Source organism: Echinops telfairi, unplaced genomic scaffold (genome assembly GCF_000313985.2).
Source record: "Echinops telfairi isolate 266 unplaced genomic scaffold, ASM31398v2 ScPeMD7_7;HRSCAF=31, whole genome shotgun sequence".
Taxonomy (NCBI): Eukaryota; Metazoa; Chordata; class Mammalia; order Afrosoricida; family Tenrecidae; genus Echinops; species Echinops telfairi.
In genome coordinates, this window is record NW_022103904.1 from 17,922,106 (window position 1) to 17,940,410 (window position 18,305).

Sequence of the window (18,305 nt, forward strand, 5' to 3'; positions counted from 1 at the left end):
GAAGGTTTTAAAGGGTAGATAATAGCATCTGATCAGTGATACTGGGCCACAGGGACACTTCAGATCGAGGGGAGAGTTTAGCCACAGTGTGACTGGAGTGGTGTCCTGAGAATGAGGTGTGTTATTGGAGTTGAGAGGTGGGATGAATAAGAAGCACGGGGGGGTGGGAAAAATGCAAGGCTTGAGATGGATTGTAGGCAGATGAAGACTGGCCTGGTCTTAAACCTTTGGTAGCTGGACTTTTGTGAGTTAAACCAAGTATCATAGGGACCAATACTAAAAAGCCTCTTCCTCCAAGCCTTTTGTATGTTAAACCATTTATAAGTCCTCAAATGAATCTTTGCTGCTAGGAAGCATGGTGCAAAGTCAGTGACTAATAGGATTTCTCCCCCACAGTTGGCTGGATTCCTGGTGGTGGCCCTCCACTCCCATCTGCACAATCTCCTGCTCTGCTCCCAGTTTCTACCACTGCGCACCTTTGCAGATTCCTCCCACATGCTGCCAGTTCCATTTTGGGGAAGAAGCCGAAGAAAAGCATCAGCCTTTGTCAAGTCTGATCAGTGGGCCATGGCTTACTATCATGGGGCCATTTGTACAGTAATGACGACTTTGTGGCTGGCTATGGTAAGTGTATATGGGTCATAGATTGAAGTACATTTTTTCAGCATGCCTTGTGATGTTTCATTGACATTCTCTTTGGCGAATATGCATATTTTCACTTTGCACAAGCCAAGTTTCATGAAAACCAACTCCTAAGCCCATCTGGCCTACAATGAAGAACATCATCTGGACAGGATTGCAATCACTCTCTGTAGCCTGGATGGCTCCAGCAGCACACCTTCCTGTAAGCCTCCAAGCCTGCTCTACTATGTGGAAGCTCATCTCTTGATCTTTGAAATATATTCCATACACATTTATGTGGTGACCAGGGAAACTCTTAATTTCAGTCTTGCTCTCTAAAAACATCTATTCAGCCAACCTGGATTATAAACTAGGATTTGATTAGTTGACCTATTTTTCATATACACGATTCCTTGACTAGTGCCTGCATTTCTTTGCATTACACTGAGCACTTGTTGCAAAGGAGTCTGATGGAATACACTGTCTTCTTATTCAATAAGCACTCGTGCTTTCCAGGACAAAGCCTTTGCCCTTTCAACTTTTCTAACTCCCTCCTGAACACTCAGCCAGCCAATGGGCTATCTTTCCACCCATATACTCATCCCTGTATTTGTTCAACAAATATTTATAATATGCAATGAAGCTATTTGCTCTCATAAAGATTCAGTTTCATAAAACCTATATACAGTGGAATTGACTCAATGGACATGAGTTTGTGTGTGTGTGTGTTATATATGGATAATCAATTAGTCAAGATAATTTATATGATATCTGTCCTAAGGGAGCTCAGAGGCAATAGAAAAGTATTTAACTATAAAAAAAGTAATCACATCAATTTAAAAAATATTTTGGATAAAAGTCCTATATTGGATATGTGGCTTGAAAATATTTTCACCCAGTCTATGACTTCTCCTTTGATTCTATTATCTATATATTTCACAAAGCAAAGATTTCAGTTGTGATAAAGCAAAATTTTATCATAATTTTCATGATTTTTAAATGGATTTTGCTTTGGGCATCATTTCTAAGAACCCATTGCCAAATCTAAAGTTGTGCATGTATTTCTTTCAGAATTTCTTCTCAGAGACTTATAGTTTTAAATTTTACATTTTAGTTGATGATCCATTTTGAGGCAGTGTTAGTAACTGTTACTTGGAATGTGAAGTATTGATCAGAACTAGTGTGTTTATGTATGGATAACCAATTTTTCCAGCACTGTTTTGAAAAGACATTGCTTTTTCCTCCATGGAATTGCCAGTATCCAAAATCAGGTGACAATGTATGTGGATTTACTTCTACTCTCTTCTGCTCCACTGTACATACTGTTTCAACACTACTCTCTTGATTACCACGGCTCTATAGTCTTAAAATACAGAAGGTAAGTCCTTCAGTTTTGAACTTCGTTTGCCTTTCTATATAAACTTTAAAAAACAGCTTGTCAATACCTATCAGCAAAAAAAGAATTCTGTATATGTATTATAAATACTTAGATCTTCTCTGTTTTCTCTCATTGATTTTTTTTGTTCTAAGCAACTCAGCACTGGTGGGGGTCTCTCTGTGGCTTCTCTGGCTTCAGAGGTCTGGTTGCATCCATGTGGCTTGTCCGGCTCAGGGCACTAGGGTAGTTCCATGTGTCTTGTCAGCTACAATGTCTCCCGGGGAGTGAAGTAGTGAGAGAGAGGTGTCTCCCACCTCCAAGGAGGAAGTACCAGATTTCCCAGATTTCTCAGGAGAAGGCCATGCCCACCCAGAGGCCTCATTGGCTATGATCTGATTGACAAGCTAGACTCCACCCCTACACTCTTAATCCTCAAATTGACAAAAGATTATATATCTACCACAGAATATATTATATATCCACCACAGAAATAATGGGCTCAAACATAGAAACAATAAGTTCATTGGATTAATGCACAACATGGGCATGACCCACTATAACCCTGAAATCAGAAGAACTATGTGCTTTCCAGTTACCATGATCAAAAGCTCTGAAAGGGATTATAATAGAAGGCCCTGGGTAAAATGAGAGAGAAATGTAATTTTTAAAAGACCAATTAAAATGAAAGGAATACCGAGACGATGGCTCTTACTCTTGAGGTCTGGAAATTAACTCAACCCCATGGCTCAGTTTTCAGCCAAAGAATAGACCGTGCTCTGTTGCTGCTGCTGTTCTTAAGTGCTATCGATCCAGTTCCAGTGCATAGCAACCCGACCTACACCTGAACCAAATACGCCCAGTCCTGCAACTCCACCACGTGTTTCTGTGCGCGAGCCCATTATGTCAGCAATCATAGCAATCCATCTTGTTAGGGGACTTCCTTTTTTTTTCACTCTCCCTCTACTTTTCCAAGCGTAAGGTCCTTTATCAGGGATTAGTCTCTCCTGATGACATGTCCAAAGTGTGTGAGAAAAGTCTCACCGTCTTTGCTTCTAAGCAACAGTCTGTCTGTATTTCTTCCAAGACAGATTTGTTGGCTCTTTTGACAGACCATAGTACTTTCAGTGTTCTTTTCCAGCACCACAATTTAGATGCGTCAATACGTCAGTCTTCCGTATTCAATGTTCAGTTTTCACATGCATATCAGATGATTGAAAATACTGTGGCTTGGGTCAGGTGCACCTTATTCCTCAAAATAATGTCCTTACTTTTTAACATTTTTAAAAAGTCTTGTGTAGCAGATTTACCAAATTGAATGCATCATTTGTACTCTTGACTGCTGCTTCCATGTGGATCCAAGCAAGACAAAATCCTGGACAACTTCAATCTTTTCTCCATTTATCAGGTTGTTAACTATTGGCCCAGTTGTAAGAATTTGACTTTTCAATATGCAATCCATATTGAGGGCTACAGTTCTTGATCTACATCAGCAAATGCTTCAAGCCCTCCTCCCTTTGAGCAAGCAAGGTTGTGTCATATGCACACGGCAGGTTGTTAGTAAGCCTTCCTCCAATCTTGATCCCTCATTCTTCTTCTTATAATCCTGATTCTCTGATTATTTGCTCAGCATACATATTGGATAAGTATGGTAACAGGATACAGCCCTGACACACACCTTGACTGATTTTTTTTAGATCGTTTTATTGAGCTACAATCTATACATAAACAGTATCCAACATTTAGTACATATATTGCCATCTTTCTTTTTTAGACATTTACTTTCCATTGAACCCTTGGGATCAGCTCCTCTTTTTCCCTCCATTCCCGCCCCCCACCCTTGTGGCCCCTTGATAGGTTATAGATTGTTATTATTTTCATATCTCACACCAGCCGCTGTCTCGCTTCCCATCCCCTCTGGTTTCTGTTGTTCTTTATGTGCCATTCAGTGTGATCGGTACCCCTTCCTTCCCCACTTTTTCCCCCTTCCCCCTACCCTTTCAGTATTTCTATTCCCATTCCTGTTCCCGGGTTCCATGTGTTGTGAGTTTTATCTATTGCCTATACCTATGTACATGCTCCCGTCTAGTCCAGAGTGGGAAGTGGCACTGGGTTTCCTGGTTTTAAACCTTGTAGTATTCCCTTGTTCTAGTCACCCAACTGCCTCTTGATCCAAGTACAAGTTCCTCAGTAGTACAATGAAGTGTTCTGGATTCCCATTGTTCAAAAGACTATTCATATATCTTTATGGTTCAAACAGTCAAATGCCTTAGTATATAGTACTATAGGAATCGCAGTAACATTGAGGGCTACACACACCTTAGAATATTCCATCATTTGATATCAAAAGAGCAATATTGGTCCAAAGAAAAGTTCAGATGGGTCAGGAGGACACGAAAAGAGGAATGGAAGAAGGAAAGACAGGGAGGAAGAGGGATCATACATCTTTCATTATGGAAATTCAATCACTAGGATGAAATTATATGTGTACAAATTTTGATGAAAAAAAAGATCTGTATAAAAGTAAAATTTTTTTACACAGCTTTTTTTGTCATTTTCAATTTTCTAATAAGAAATGTATCCTTTTTCCTCTTAGCTGAGAGTATCCCTCATGAATTTAACCAGAAAAAGGAATTCTTTTCAAAATAAATATATTGTGAGACTGAAAGATGTCACTGCTTACACTTGGGAAAAGGTCCTCGTCTTTCTAGGACTGGAAAGACCACGGCCGGAGGAGACTCAGGGGGATGAGCATCATGTAAGTCATGGGTTCTTGGATCAGCCAGCCTTGTAATACATTTAGAGAATGATTTGATTGTAGACCTTTGCTTTGAGTTATTAAATCATAATTGAAATTCTATATCTGACCATGGACAAGGGATGTGAATAGTCTCCTAACAGGCAGAATGTATTGGAAAATATATAGTTGCCCATGCAGTTAAGTTAAAATTGAGAACACTTCTCATTTGCTCTTCCTTATGATCCATTAACTGTGTGCTAATTTTTAATATGTTCTGATTTCTTTTCGATTTAAGTATTTATCTGTTTTATTTTGTTGTTCTTGTTGATCTTGTTTGTTTGTCTTTAATGTTTTCTGTATATGAAATCCAGGATAAGTAAATCTATAGAATAGTAAATTAATTAATTATTCCTTGGAGGTATAGCATGGGAGGTTGGGGAGAAATGGGGAGCTAATAATTATGAATACAAGAATGAAGAAAATATTTTAAAACAAATTGTGGTTATTATATTACAACTCTTCTTCTTTGATATGCCAATAATACTGGTGGTGGGGGTGGATAGAGGTCCAGAAAATTTTCAATAGGAAAAGTTATATTGAAACTACTCGATAATAAATTCAAAAGAATTACATTTAGCCCCTTTTGCAGATTAAAACAAAGATCAAGGAAATAAAGGTAGTACCAATGAAATACAGACAAGACGAGAAATTTCAGGAAAACACTATAAGAACTAATTGACAAAATAATTGGAAAATTACAAAAGGCACAATATCAGAAAATAGAAATCCAGAATATTAATGATAAAATTTTAGAAATAGATAATGCATTAGAAAGGCAAAGGAGTATAATTGAATCAAGTGGAGACAGAATTGGTGAAATTGAAGACAAATTTGTTAATACTAATTTATTAGGGAATCAATGAGGAAAAAATATATGGAAAATGTCAAGAAAGCCTAAAAAAATCTGTGTATCAATACCAAGAAGAATAATTTACATATGATCAGAATTCCAATAGAGAGGGAAAACACACACACAAAGAAAATTGTCAAAGATTTGCTAAATAAAATCTCTCAATATTAGGAAGGATTAGAAAATACCAATTCATGAAGCTGAGTGAACTTTCAAATAAGACAGGTTGCAAAAGAAAATTACCAACCAATACCTTTCATAAACAACTCCCCCCCCCCTAATAAGAAAATCCTGAAAACAGCGAAAGAAAATTGGAAAGGTACCTACAAAATAGAATCAAGAAGATTTCTCAGTAGGAGCCATGCTGGTCAGAAGGCAATGGATACCTTATATGAAGCTCTGAAAGGGAAAGTATGCCAACTCAGGTTTATATATCTAGTAAAATTGGAACATTCCCCTCAATAGACTGTGTTAAGCTGCAAAATAAGTGTCAATGAAATTTGGGAAATCAACAAGCTACAAGGCATCTTCTCAGATCAGAAGACTGTAAAATTAAAATCAGTAACAGGAAAATCAAACAAAGAAAATTACATAAATTGAAACAGAATTTAAAACTATTTAAATTATGTTAAAACTACTAGGTAGTACTTAGCCCGTTGACCAGGAGGTGAATAGTTGTGCCCTTAGGTAGAGTGCATTGGAAAGTGTCTTACCACAGATTTAGTTAGGTTAAAATTTAACATATTAGTATTTGTTTTCCTTTTCAAAACATTTTAAATTTGGTGTGATTTCGGCTTCTTTCACTTGAGGTTTTTCTGTGTTCTGTTTTTTGTGTTTACTGGGTTTTGATATGGTTTTCTTTCTATGAAATACTGGATAGGTAAATTTAGAGCAAAAGCCACTGGATTAATAATTCCATAAGGTTCTAATATGGGAGCCTAGGGGGTAAAGTGGAGCTAAAATAATAGGTACAAGATTGAGGAAAGTGTCCCAAAATTGACTGTGGACACATTGTCAGGAGAGACCAGTCCCCAGAGAAGGACATCATGTTTGGTAACGTAGAGGCCAGTGAAAAAGAGGAAGGCCTTCAAGGAGATAGACTGACACATGGCTGCAAAATGGGCCCAAGCATAGCAGCAATTGTGATAATGGCGCCAGACCAGGCAGTGTTTCATTCTGTTGTGCACAAAATCACTATGGGTTGGAACCAATTTGATGGCACCTAACATCAACGACAACTATACAACAGTCAGATCCACTTAGTGCCAGTACAATTACAGACACATAGACAAATGGAATACTATTCGGAACAAAAAAGTAATCCATCCACCTAGGAGCAGCTGCTCTTCAACAGAGCATCAAATTCATTAAATGGGGGAAATAAAGTCTTTTTAACAAATAGTGCTAGCAAAACTGGATATCAATTAAAAGATAAATAATTCAATTAAAACCAGTCAGAAGACATAACAACCACTTCTCCCGGGAAGACATTCATATGACCAACAAACACATGAAGAAATTATCACAGTCATTCGCGATTCAAATCAAAACAGCAATGAGATATCATCTCACTTCTGTATTAATAATTTAAAATAAATGAACTACAAAAAACAAATCCTGGTGAAAGTGTGGAGATATAGGAGCCCTTGTGCACTGCTGGTGAGACTGCAAAATGTCACAACCACGGTGGAAACCAGTATGGTACTTCCTTATAAAGTGAGAAATGCAAATATCATTTCATCCAACAATTCTACTACTTGGTATATATATCCTAAATAAATAAGGGCCAAATTATAAACAGATATGTGTCTACTCATGTTCATTGCAGCATTATTTACAAGACCAAAGAAATGGAAACAATTTAAGTACCTATCAGGAGCCCTGGTAGCATAACGAGTTACACATTGTGCTACTAACCTCAGGGTCAGCAGTTGGAAACCCCCAGCCAGTCTTCAGGAAGATGAGGAGGCTTTCTACTCCCATAAAGATTGACAGTCTCAGAAACTCCCTGGGGCAGTTCTGCTCATCCTATAGGGTTGCTGAGTCGGCATCCAGAAGATGGCAGTTAGCGAGAGTGAAGTGCCCATCAATGGATTAATAGATAAACAAACTATAATACATCCACACTGGGAATAGTATCAGACTTTAAAAAATAACAAATTTCAAAACAATGAGTAACATGGATGAAGTTCTTTATTATTATGCTGCATAAAATGATTGCTGTTGTTAGGTGACATAGAGCTGGTTTCAACCCTATGCACAACAGAAGGAAACCCTGCCCGGTCCTGCACCATCCTCACAATTGTTCCTGTGCACGAGCCCATTGTTGCAGCAGCTACTGTGTCCATCTATTTTATTGAGGACCTTCCTCTCTTACAAAGCCCCTCTATGTTACCAAGCATGATGCCCTTCTCCAGGGACTAGTCTCTCCTGACAACTGTCAACAGTATGTAAGACGAAGTCTCACCATCCTCACCTCTAAGGAACACTGGCTGTACTTCTGACACAGAGCAGTTTGTCCTTTTGGCAGTCCATGCTACTTTCAATTTTCTTTTCATTACCACAATTCAAATGTACTGATTCTTCTTTAGTCCTCCTTATTTAATGTCTAATTTGAGATGCTTAGGAGTATATTGAAAATAGCAATGATGGGTCAGGCACGCCTTAATCCTAAAAGTAACATCTTGCTTTCCAACACCCTAAAGGCGTCTTGTTCATCCGATTTACCCAAAGCAATGCGTTGTTTGATCTCTTGACTGCTGCTTCCATGAGCATTGATTGTGGACCCAAACTAGCCCTGGCAACTTCCATCTTTTCTCTAAAAGGATAATTCTTGCATGAAACCACTTAAAAATGCCAAGAAAAGTTCATTGAAAAATATGTTTTAGGAGGTTATATCATTAACTAGTGGGTAGACTTGGATTAACGTGAGTGTAGTGAAAGGGGATATACAATATGGAGGAAATCAGTACAAAAGGATGAAGGACCCACAAATTAAAGGCAACAAATACAACTATTATTACCTATGAAGGGGCTTCAACAGAGTTTGTGAAATGCTTAACATTATGTATATAGACCCCACAAGGGGAGAATATGCTCAATATCATGTTCCTAATTAGCCACTTTTGACCTCATTTCTATCCAGACCTTGGTGACCCAAGCTACGTGTTATAGACAACTGGCACTTTAGATTTTAGAAGTGCCAACACCCTTCAAAAACCACACCAGAAGGATCCAAATTAGAAACCCCACTAAGAGAACTGGACTAAACTCACCTTTAGCAGATTTAAGGAACTGAAATAATCCCTAGTGAAAGCCACCCTCGTGTGAGAAGCAGATGACCGCTATCCCAAGGTTACAGAATTCAATTGGTGGTTATTGAACTTTTGTTCAGATCTCTTCCTTTGAGGGTGCCCAATGTCTGGTAACCAGAAATCACCACATATTTAACATTTCCATGCTCTCTTTGCTTTTGTATGACATACATTAATATTGCAAGCATGTTTCTGCCTTTGTGAATGCCTTTGTGAATAAGCGGTATTGAAAGGTTTGCCCTATCCTCAACCCTTACTGTTTGTGTAGTGTCTAGTCACTTAAACTTTTAATCCATACCAAGCTTTTGATCTGTAGCAATTCATGTATTGCAATCTAAAAAGCTGGGTCTATATACATATAATATCCTTTTACTCAACAGTGCTGTCGAGGGTATGCCATTGACTACTCTAACGATATAACCAATAGAATTTTACTTTATGCTCCATGGGGATGGTTTATAATATTCCCCAATAAAGTTATAATGATGTCTCTAAAATGAACCAGGGACACATATGACCCATAGATATATGAATGGACTTTGTGTTCACACTTAATCATAGCCCTAGTTTAAGGACAATTAATTTTTACAATGTAGTCCTAGTTGATACTCATCCTCATGGAGAAATCACTGATGATGTCAGTGCTACAGCAAAGTGTAGGGAAGAAATCAGATGGTGGCTGGCTATCAGAATGAATGTTGTCTGGGGTATAAAGGCTTGTCTTAAAACAAGCAGCCATGAAGTGAGGTGTCAAATAAGTCCACATGGAAGAAGCACACCCAGTTATATGATCTAAGGATTATAAAGAACAAAATACAAATCCAGGGGAGGGAACAGTATCATAACTTAAATTTTGAATACCCAATTGCAGAAGTCTTCAAATGACAGTGGAAGCCCAAAATCCACAGTCAGGGTCTCCACATGGACTAAGCCTGTGATGAGTGATGAATTCCCTCTGGCCCTAGTCCAGGAATGAGAATAGCCTTGCTATCAGACAAAAAGCATTATAAAGTCAATTATGGCAGATGTAATTAGATTAAAATATAACACCAATGGACATTAGACCACTACTAAGTCCTCCCTCAAAGCAAGAACACTTTGTTCTAATAACCTGGCATTCTGTGATACTCACCTCTCCTAAATGATTGCTGACGACAAAATAGTTGCACAAACTAGTGTGGTGAAGAAAGTTGATGGTGCCTGTCTATTACAAGATATATCATCTGGGGTCTTAAAGGCTTGAAGTTAAGCAAGCAACCATCTAGCTAAGAAGCAGCAAAGCCTACATGGAAGAAGCACACCAACCGTGTGATCATGAGGTGTTGATGGGTTCAGGTATCAGGCATCAGAAGACCCAAACAAACAACCATTTTTATGCAAACAAGGTGGGTCAGAATGGAGACCCAAAGCCAATCTGTAGACAATTGGAAATCCCCTCACAGAAGGGTCACAAGGAAGGGATGAGCCAACCAGGGTGCAGGATAGCACCAATGAAACACACAACTTTTCTCTATTTCTTTAATACTCCCCCCTCTCTCACTATCATGACCCCAGTTCTTTCTTACAAATCTGGCTAAACCAGAGCATGTACACTGGTACAGATACGAATTCTCAACACACAGAATCCAGGACAGATAAACCCCATAGGACCAATAATGAGAGTAGTGATACCATGAGGAGAAGGGGAAGGGGAGGGGAGAAAGGGAGAACTGATTATACACCACCACCCCAGGGGGACAAGCAAGACACGTGCATGAAGGAAGATCGCATATGATGTAAAATATGAAAACAAAAATAATTTATAAATTATCAAGGGTTTATGGGATATCAGGGGTATCAGGGTGGGAGGGTTGTGGGGCGGGGAAGAGGAGCTGCTACCAAGGGCTCAAGTAGAAAGAAAATGTTTTGGAAACTATGATGGCAACATATGTACAATTGTGCTTGATTGTTATAAGAGCTGTAAAGCCCCCAAGAAAATGCTTTATTAAAATTAATATATAAATATATCACCTTATCATTTGATCTATTTGATCCATTTTCAGTTTGTTCAAGTTTTTAATATTTTCTGCTTTCTTTTAAATTGAGGTTTTTCTTTGTTTTATTTTATTATTGTTTGTTTCTTGTTTTTGTTTTGTATAATTTTTCTGTATATGAAACACAGGATATGTAAACCTATAAGGATAATAACTGAGTAGTAATTACCTAGGGACATGGCAGGGGAGGTTGGGGGGAAATGAAGAGCCAATAATAATGACAAGAAAGAAAAAAATTGTTCTAAAAATGCTTATAGTGATGATTACACAACCCTTCTTAATGTTATTGAGCTGTATGATATGTGAATAGATGATAAGTCGATGTTCTCCATGCTGCTCTGGCGAATGACAACTGGGATTTTAACTTGTGAGTAGCCATCTAAAATGCAAATCTTGGTCTCTCCCCATCCAAATCAAAGAAGAGGGAGGAAAATTAATCCTGTGTGGACACTATTGTCCATAGGACTAATGGACATGCGAACCTTAGCCTTTATGACTCTGGGACCGGATGAACTAGATTGTGCCAGGCTACCACTGCTGATCACTCTTCAAGGGATCATGGTAGAAGGTCCTATACAGGGCAAGAAAAAGATGTTGAACAAATTATAATAATCATTTTAAAAGACCAGGATTACTGGTTTAATAAAGACTGGTAGAACCCTATGGCTTTTAGTCACTCTGAAGCCTGGAATTGAACAGCTTCAGCCAAACAATAAACAGGCCTATAAGGTGAACAATACTGGGGAGAGAAACATCCCTAGAAAAATCCACCATATAAAATCAACAGGCAGCATTTGCTTTGTTATAACGCTCACACGACAGGAAGGGATAATAAAAAGGGTTGAAAGAAAATGGGAAAATAGGTAGGGAATGGGAAGAGTACTGCTGCATTGTGGGGATTGCAATCAATGTCATGAAACAAAATATGTGAATTGTTGAATAGTTCTATAAACTTTCTCCCAAATCACAATTTACAAAATAAAATGAGCTGAAAATAGATCAAACATCTTAATGTAAAAAGGTAAAATTATAAAATTCTTAGAGGAAATAATAGTAATAAATGGTTATGAGCCTCTTTTTGACAAAAAAATATTAATGACACAAAAATACAAGGACCTAAAAGAGATAAAGTATATGTCACAAAGATTAAAACCTTGTGTGCTTCTAAGAAAATGTTATTAGTCATATTTTTTAAAGAGTCAAAATAAAGCCAATACTACAAGGCACATCAGGGAATGAAAAAAGACAAATTAATCTCTTGAACGCATTTAATAATCTATTTTCTTCTCTTCAGACATACTACCTGGATGAATTTGAAGATCTCCTAGATGTACTGCTGTTGAAGATTGATGACCTGTCCAACAGCCTACACATTCCTGCTCTAGAAACACACACCAGTAGAACAAGGGAGGCCAGGGCAGATGAGAGCCCTGCCGTGGGCATTCCTGACTCCCAAGCTGCTCAGGTCAGCATATGCAAATTTATTTGTTGCAGCTTTCCTTTTCACATTCCCAAACCAAAATGTTTGTTTAAGTTTGAAAGGAAGTTTGAAGCAGCCAAACCCCAAATTCACTGCCACAGAGTCACTGCTGACTCAAAGTGACCCTATAGGACAGAGTACAGGGGCTTCTATGGGTTTCTGAGATGCTAATGTTTATAGCATTAGAAAACCTGTTCTTTCTCCCACAGAGGAGCTGGTGTTTTAGAACTGCTAATCTTGTAGATCCCAGCCCAACACTGACAACGATACCACCAGGGCTCCTTGTTTGCATGAAATATATTCTCAAAATTAATACCGGTAACTTTGGTCAAAACTGAAGTGTTACTTAATCACTGTCTTTAAATGCCTGATGTGCTTTCTAGTTTAAAATGATGGCATATCAAATGGATCAGTTATCAGGCATCAAAGAACAAAAAATCCTATCATTGTGTGCTCACCTTCCGGATATGATTTCTGAAGACAAATGGGAGCATAAGCAACAGTAGTGAAGAAAGCTGATGGTGCCCAGCTATCAAAAGATACAGCATCTATGATCTTAAAGGCCTGAAGGTAAACAAACGGCCATCTAGCTCAGAAGCAAAAAAAGCCCACATGGAAGAAGCACACCAGCCTGTGTGATCACGAGGTGTCGAAGGGATCAGGTAGCAGGCATCAAAGAACAAAAATCAAATCAATGTGAATGAGGGAGAGTGCAGATTGGGGACCCAAGACCCATCTGTAAACAACTGGACATCCCCTTACAGAAGGGTTGCGGAGGGGAGAAGAGACAGTCAGGGTGCAGTATGGCAACGATTAAACATATAACTTTCCTCTAGTTCCTAAATCCTTCCTTCGCCCCACCCACCACTATCATTATCCCAATTCTACTTTACAAATCTGGCTAGACCAGAGGATGTACATTGGTACAGATAGGAAATGGAAACATAGGGAATTCGGGCAGATGACCCCTTCAAGACCAGTGGTGAGAGTGGCAATACTAGGAGGGTGGAGGGAAGGTGAGGGGAAAAGGGGGAACTGATTACAAGGATCTGCAAATAACCTCCTCCCTGAGGGATGGACAAGAGAAAAGTGGGTGAAGGGCAGTATAAGATATGACAAAATAATACTTTATAAATTATCTAGGGTTCATGAGGGAGTGGGGAGCAGGGAGGCAGGGGGAAAAATGAGGAGCTGATCCCAAGGGCTCAAGTAGAAAGCAAATGTTTTGAGAATGATGATGGCAACAAATGTACAAATGTGCTTGACACAATGGATGGATAGAATGTTATGAGAGCTCTAAGAGCCCCCAATAGAACGATTAAATTTTTTAAAAGATGGCATAAAAATTTAAAAATGATGGCATAAATATGTGCCTCCTTTTTTCTAATTTGTTATTATTAGTTGTCACTAAGCTGCACACAACACCAGGTATACAGAGTAAAGCAGCGCTGCAGGGCTTTTAAGGCTGTGTTCTCTTAGATGTCAAGCACCACGTCTGTTGTCTGAGGTGCTGCTGGGTGAATTTGGAACCACCAGCCTTCTGGTTAGTCAAACTTTCGCTCAGTACCTTTGAATTGATGGTTACTCATAGCTTCCCTATAGGACAGAGAATAACTGTCCCTGTGGGTTTCTGAGATTGTAACCCTTTATGGGAGTAGAGCACTTAACTGTTGGTGCCACCCAGGGATGTAATCCTGATTAAAACTTTAATAAACCAAAACAAAATCGCTGAGTTCAAACTGCTCACCTTTTGTTCAGCAGCTGAGTGTAGTAAAGAAAAAGAAATGAAAATATCATACTCCCTAAAACTAAGAAATACCTAAGGTGCAGAGCCATGACCAATAATTCCAAGAATGTCTGTTCATTACAGTAATAATTAAACCAAAGGAGAAAAGATCCCACCACTTCCATGAGATCTCACAGAATTTTCCAAATGAACAACATACTCAGATGGTCCAACCAAAGACTCCTTGCTTGGATCAAAACAGTATAGCGCAAACAGAGGAACCACCAGAATCCTAACACTATAGAGTTTTATGGGCATAGGGCTGAAGCAATGAACACACGGTTAAGTCATTCTTGTCTGAAGTAATTAAGGATGCAACTACCCGGAATAAGAATAATTGATGCGTCATAGAACTAGAGCTACACCACTTGCCTGCGAAAAAAAATTAACACAAATCCATACTCTATATTCTCAACTGAGAATGACAGTGGCAACAAATGTACAAAAGTGCTTGACACAATGGATGGATGGATGGATTGTGATAAGAGTTGTATGAGCCCCCAGTAAAACGATTAAATTAAAAAAAAGATGGCATAAAAATTTAAAAATGATGTCATAAATATGTGCCTCCTTATTTCTAATTTGTTATTATTAGTTGCTGTCACTAAACTAGTTGTTTAGTTGCCATGAAGTTGTTTTCCACTCATGGTATCTTTATATTTAATTAAGCAAATATAAAGTTCTGTGAGACCTTCATGATTTTTGATATGATTAAGTGCATTGTGGTTATTTTGTAGTATTTTCCAACATAGGGGGTTCATCTTCTTACGCTATATGAGAAAATTAATCATTTTATTAGGGGTTATTATCGATATTTTAACATTCCTTAAATCAATTATATCAAGAGAACTTGTACAGATGCTGCCATCATCGTTTTCAAAACATTTGAAAACAGGGGTTTATCTGTCCTGGATTCTGTGTATCAAAAGCTCATATCGTTAGTAATGTCCATACTTCAGTCTAGCAGGATTTGTGAGGCAGAACTGAGGCCATAATAGTTGCGGGAGGGAGTATTAAAGAACTACGAAAATGTGTGTGTTTCATCGGTGCTATACTGCACCCTGGATATATCATCTCTTCTGTGAGGGAATGTCCAATTATCAACAGATTGGCTTTGGGTCTCCATGCTGACCCCCTCTCCTTCACATCAATAAGATTGTTTTTGAACTCTGATACCTCTTCGCATCAACACCTCGTGATCTCACAGGCTGGGGTGATTCTTCCATGTGGGCTTTGTTCCTTCTCAGCTAGATGGCCGTTTGTTTATCTTCAAGCCTTTAAGACCCCAGATGCTATAACTTTTGATAGCCGGACACCACCAGGTTTCTTCACCACATTTGCTTTTGCACCTGCTTTTTCTTCAGCAATTCTCTCAGGAAAGTGAGCATCATGGAATGCCAGTTTAATGGAAGTGTTTTTTCATTGAGGGAGTACTTGAGTAGAGGCCCAATGTCCATCTGCTACTGTGATAATAAACCTATAAATATATGCAGACATCTATTTCACCATCATCACATATAAACATATTTACATATGTACATGTATGTGTTTAGACCTCTATAAATGCCCTTTGCCTCCTGGTTCTTTCCTCTATTTCCTTCTACTTTCCTCTTGTCCCACTATCATGCTCAGCCTTCATTTGAGTTTCAGTAATTAGGTTTATTTGGGTTCCAGTAATTCTTCTCAGTTACATTGCCCTTGATCAAGCCCTACCAGACCTCTTACAACCTCCTCACCATCCCTTTTAGGTCACTTGTTGTTCCCTTGTCCCTGGGTTTGTTAAAACCCACTTCCTTTCCCTTGCCTCTCCTTCTCCCATCTCCCTCCGAACCATGGGTCCAGTTGTTTTCTCCTCCAGGTTGTTTATCCCGCCTATCTTATCTAGATAGACCTGCAGAGATAATAATATGCACAAAAAGCAAGACAGAGCAAAACAAGGCAACAAAGGAAAACAAAACAACAACAACAACAAAACCCAATGACAAAAAAATACATAAATAAAAGCCTGTAAATAGTTCAAGGTCTGTTTGTTGACCTTTAGGAGTGTTTTCCGGTCAAATCTGATGGGGTGCCATGCCCTGGCCCCAAAGACTATTTTGGGTATTCCCTGGGGACTTCATTGCTCTGCTCCCCTTGCTGTTCTGTTGCACCCCCTTAGTGTTTCATGCCTCAGTGTGGTGGGGTCAGATCGGGCGAAATTCCAACACTGTGTCTCCAGTACTGCCCCACGTAGGGCTATGGGTCAGTGAGGGATGTTGTGTCCTCCTGTGGGGCCGGCCCTATGATCCTCTCTGTGCTTTGGCTCCTCTGAGCAGGAATGTCATCCTTAAGGCTTGGTGGGCCAGGATGTGCTCCACTCTCTCTTCCTCCCAGTACATTTGCTCCTGTGATGCTATATCTTTTAAAAGCTGGGCAACGTATATTTTCTTCACCACATTTCCTTATGCACCCATTTTGAACGACACAATATTATATTATGGTCTTTTGACTAATTTTGAAATTAAATTGCCTTTAAAATTTCAAATTTTCTTTCATACTAGTTTTTCTTAGTTTGGAAGTGCCATATATGACCCTGCCGGTATTTGCATACCAGTGGCATAGCTTCCCAAATTATAGCAACATGAAAGCCACCACAATAAAAACAAGTTGACAGACATGTGGTGTGCTTGCTAGACAAACAAGAAAAGATGAAATCTATTCTCTAATGACAAATACACTTTAGTTGTGACTTTTCTGTCTTCTTTATATAAGAGATAATCCTCTGCCGGCCCAGATTATAGTGCTATTCATAGGTCAGAGCATAAATGAGTGTGTCTCCAGAACAAAGATGAGAACTTATGGTACCTGCGACTCAATCCCATAACAGCAACCATTCTCAGATCAAATTAATGACTACTTGTGGAAGAAGAACCCTCAAAGATGAGTTGCCTTCATACAGAGATGTTGCCAGCTGACATCAAGTTGGCTCCAAATTATAGGGACCCCATATACAACAATAAGTAACATCCATGCTTTTTAACACTCTGATGAGACTTTGTGCAGATCTACCCAACGCAATGTGTCTTTTGATCTCTTGACTGCTGCTTCCATGAGCATTGGCTGTGGATCCAAGGAAGACTAAATCCTCGACAACTGCAATCTTTTCTCTATTTATCATGATGATACCTATTGGTCTAGTTGTAAGGATTTTGGTATTCTTTACATTGCATTTTAATTCATACTGTAGACTACAATCCTTATGTTCTTCATCTGCAAGTGCTTCAGACCCTCACTGTCGGCAAGCAAGGTTGTATCATCTTCATAAAGCAGGTTGTTAACAAGCCTTCTTCAATCCTAAGACTGCATTCTTCCCAGGTAATCCAACAAGTGTGTTACTCTGAGGACTAACGTGCACCTGGCCCATGCTATGATCTTTTCACTAGCCTCATATGCATGTGAAAGTTGGGCATTGAATAAGGAAGACAAGAAGAATCGATGCATTTGAATTATGGTGCTGGAAAAGAATATTGAAAGCACCATGGACTGCAAAAAGGACAACTAAGTCCGTCTTTAAAGAAGCATGGCCAGAGGGATCCTTAGAGCTAAGGCTAGTAGGACTTCTTCTTATACATGCTACACATTATCAAGAAAACCAGTCCCTGTAGAAGGACATCAAGCTTGGGAAAGCATAGGGGCAGTGGAAAGATAAAGAAGACCCTGAGGAGATGGATTGATACCATAGTTCTAACAACAGGCTCAGGCACAGGAACAATTGTGAGCATGGCGAAGGTTAGGGCAGTGTTCCATTCTGTTGTGCATAGGATCAGAACTAACTTGATGGCACCTCACAGCAACATGTACAGCAGAAAAAAACACTGCCCACTTCTGTGCCATCCTCACAATTGTTAAATTTGAGCTCACTGTTGCAGCCACTGCGTCAATCCTTCTCCTTAAGGTCTTCCTTTTTTTCACGGACCTGATATTTTAAAAACCGCAGAGGGTATTGTTTATATCTCCACAGGGAAAGAGGGATCAGACTTCAACCCAGTGCTCCAAGACATGAATGC

At 39.0% G+C, this 18,305-nt stretch overlaps 1 protein-coding gene across 1 annotated transcript in view; it reads left to right on the forward strand.

The window, feature by feature from the left end:
- PKD1L1 (polycystin 1 like 1, transient receptor potential channel interacting) overlaps nucleotides 1–18,305 on the forward strand; it is a 183,557-nt gene that overhangs the window by 163,403 nt on the left and 1,849 nt on the right. The window contains exons 51-53 of the mRNA XM_013006002.1: nucleotides 397–624; nucleotides 4,593–4,754; nucleotides 12,288–12,458. Of these exons, the coding sequence (XP_012861456.1) occupies nucleotides 397–624; nucleotides 4,593–4,754; nucleotides 12,288–12,458 (561 nt within the window). The remainder of the gene's footprint in view (nucleotides 1–396; nucleotides 625–4,592; nucleotides 4,755–12,287; nucleotides 12,459–18,305) is intronic.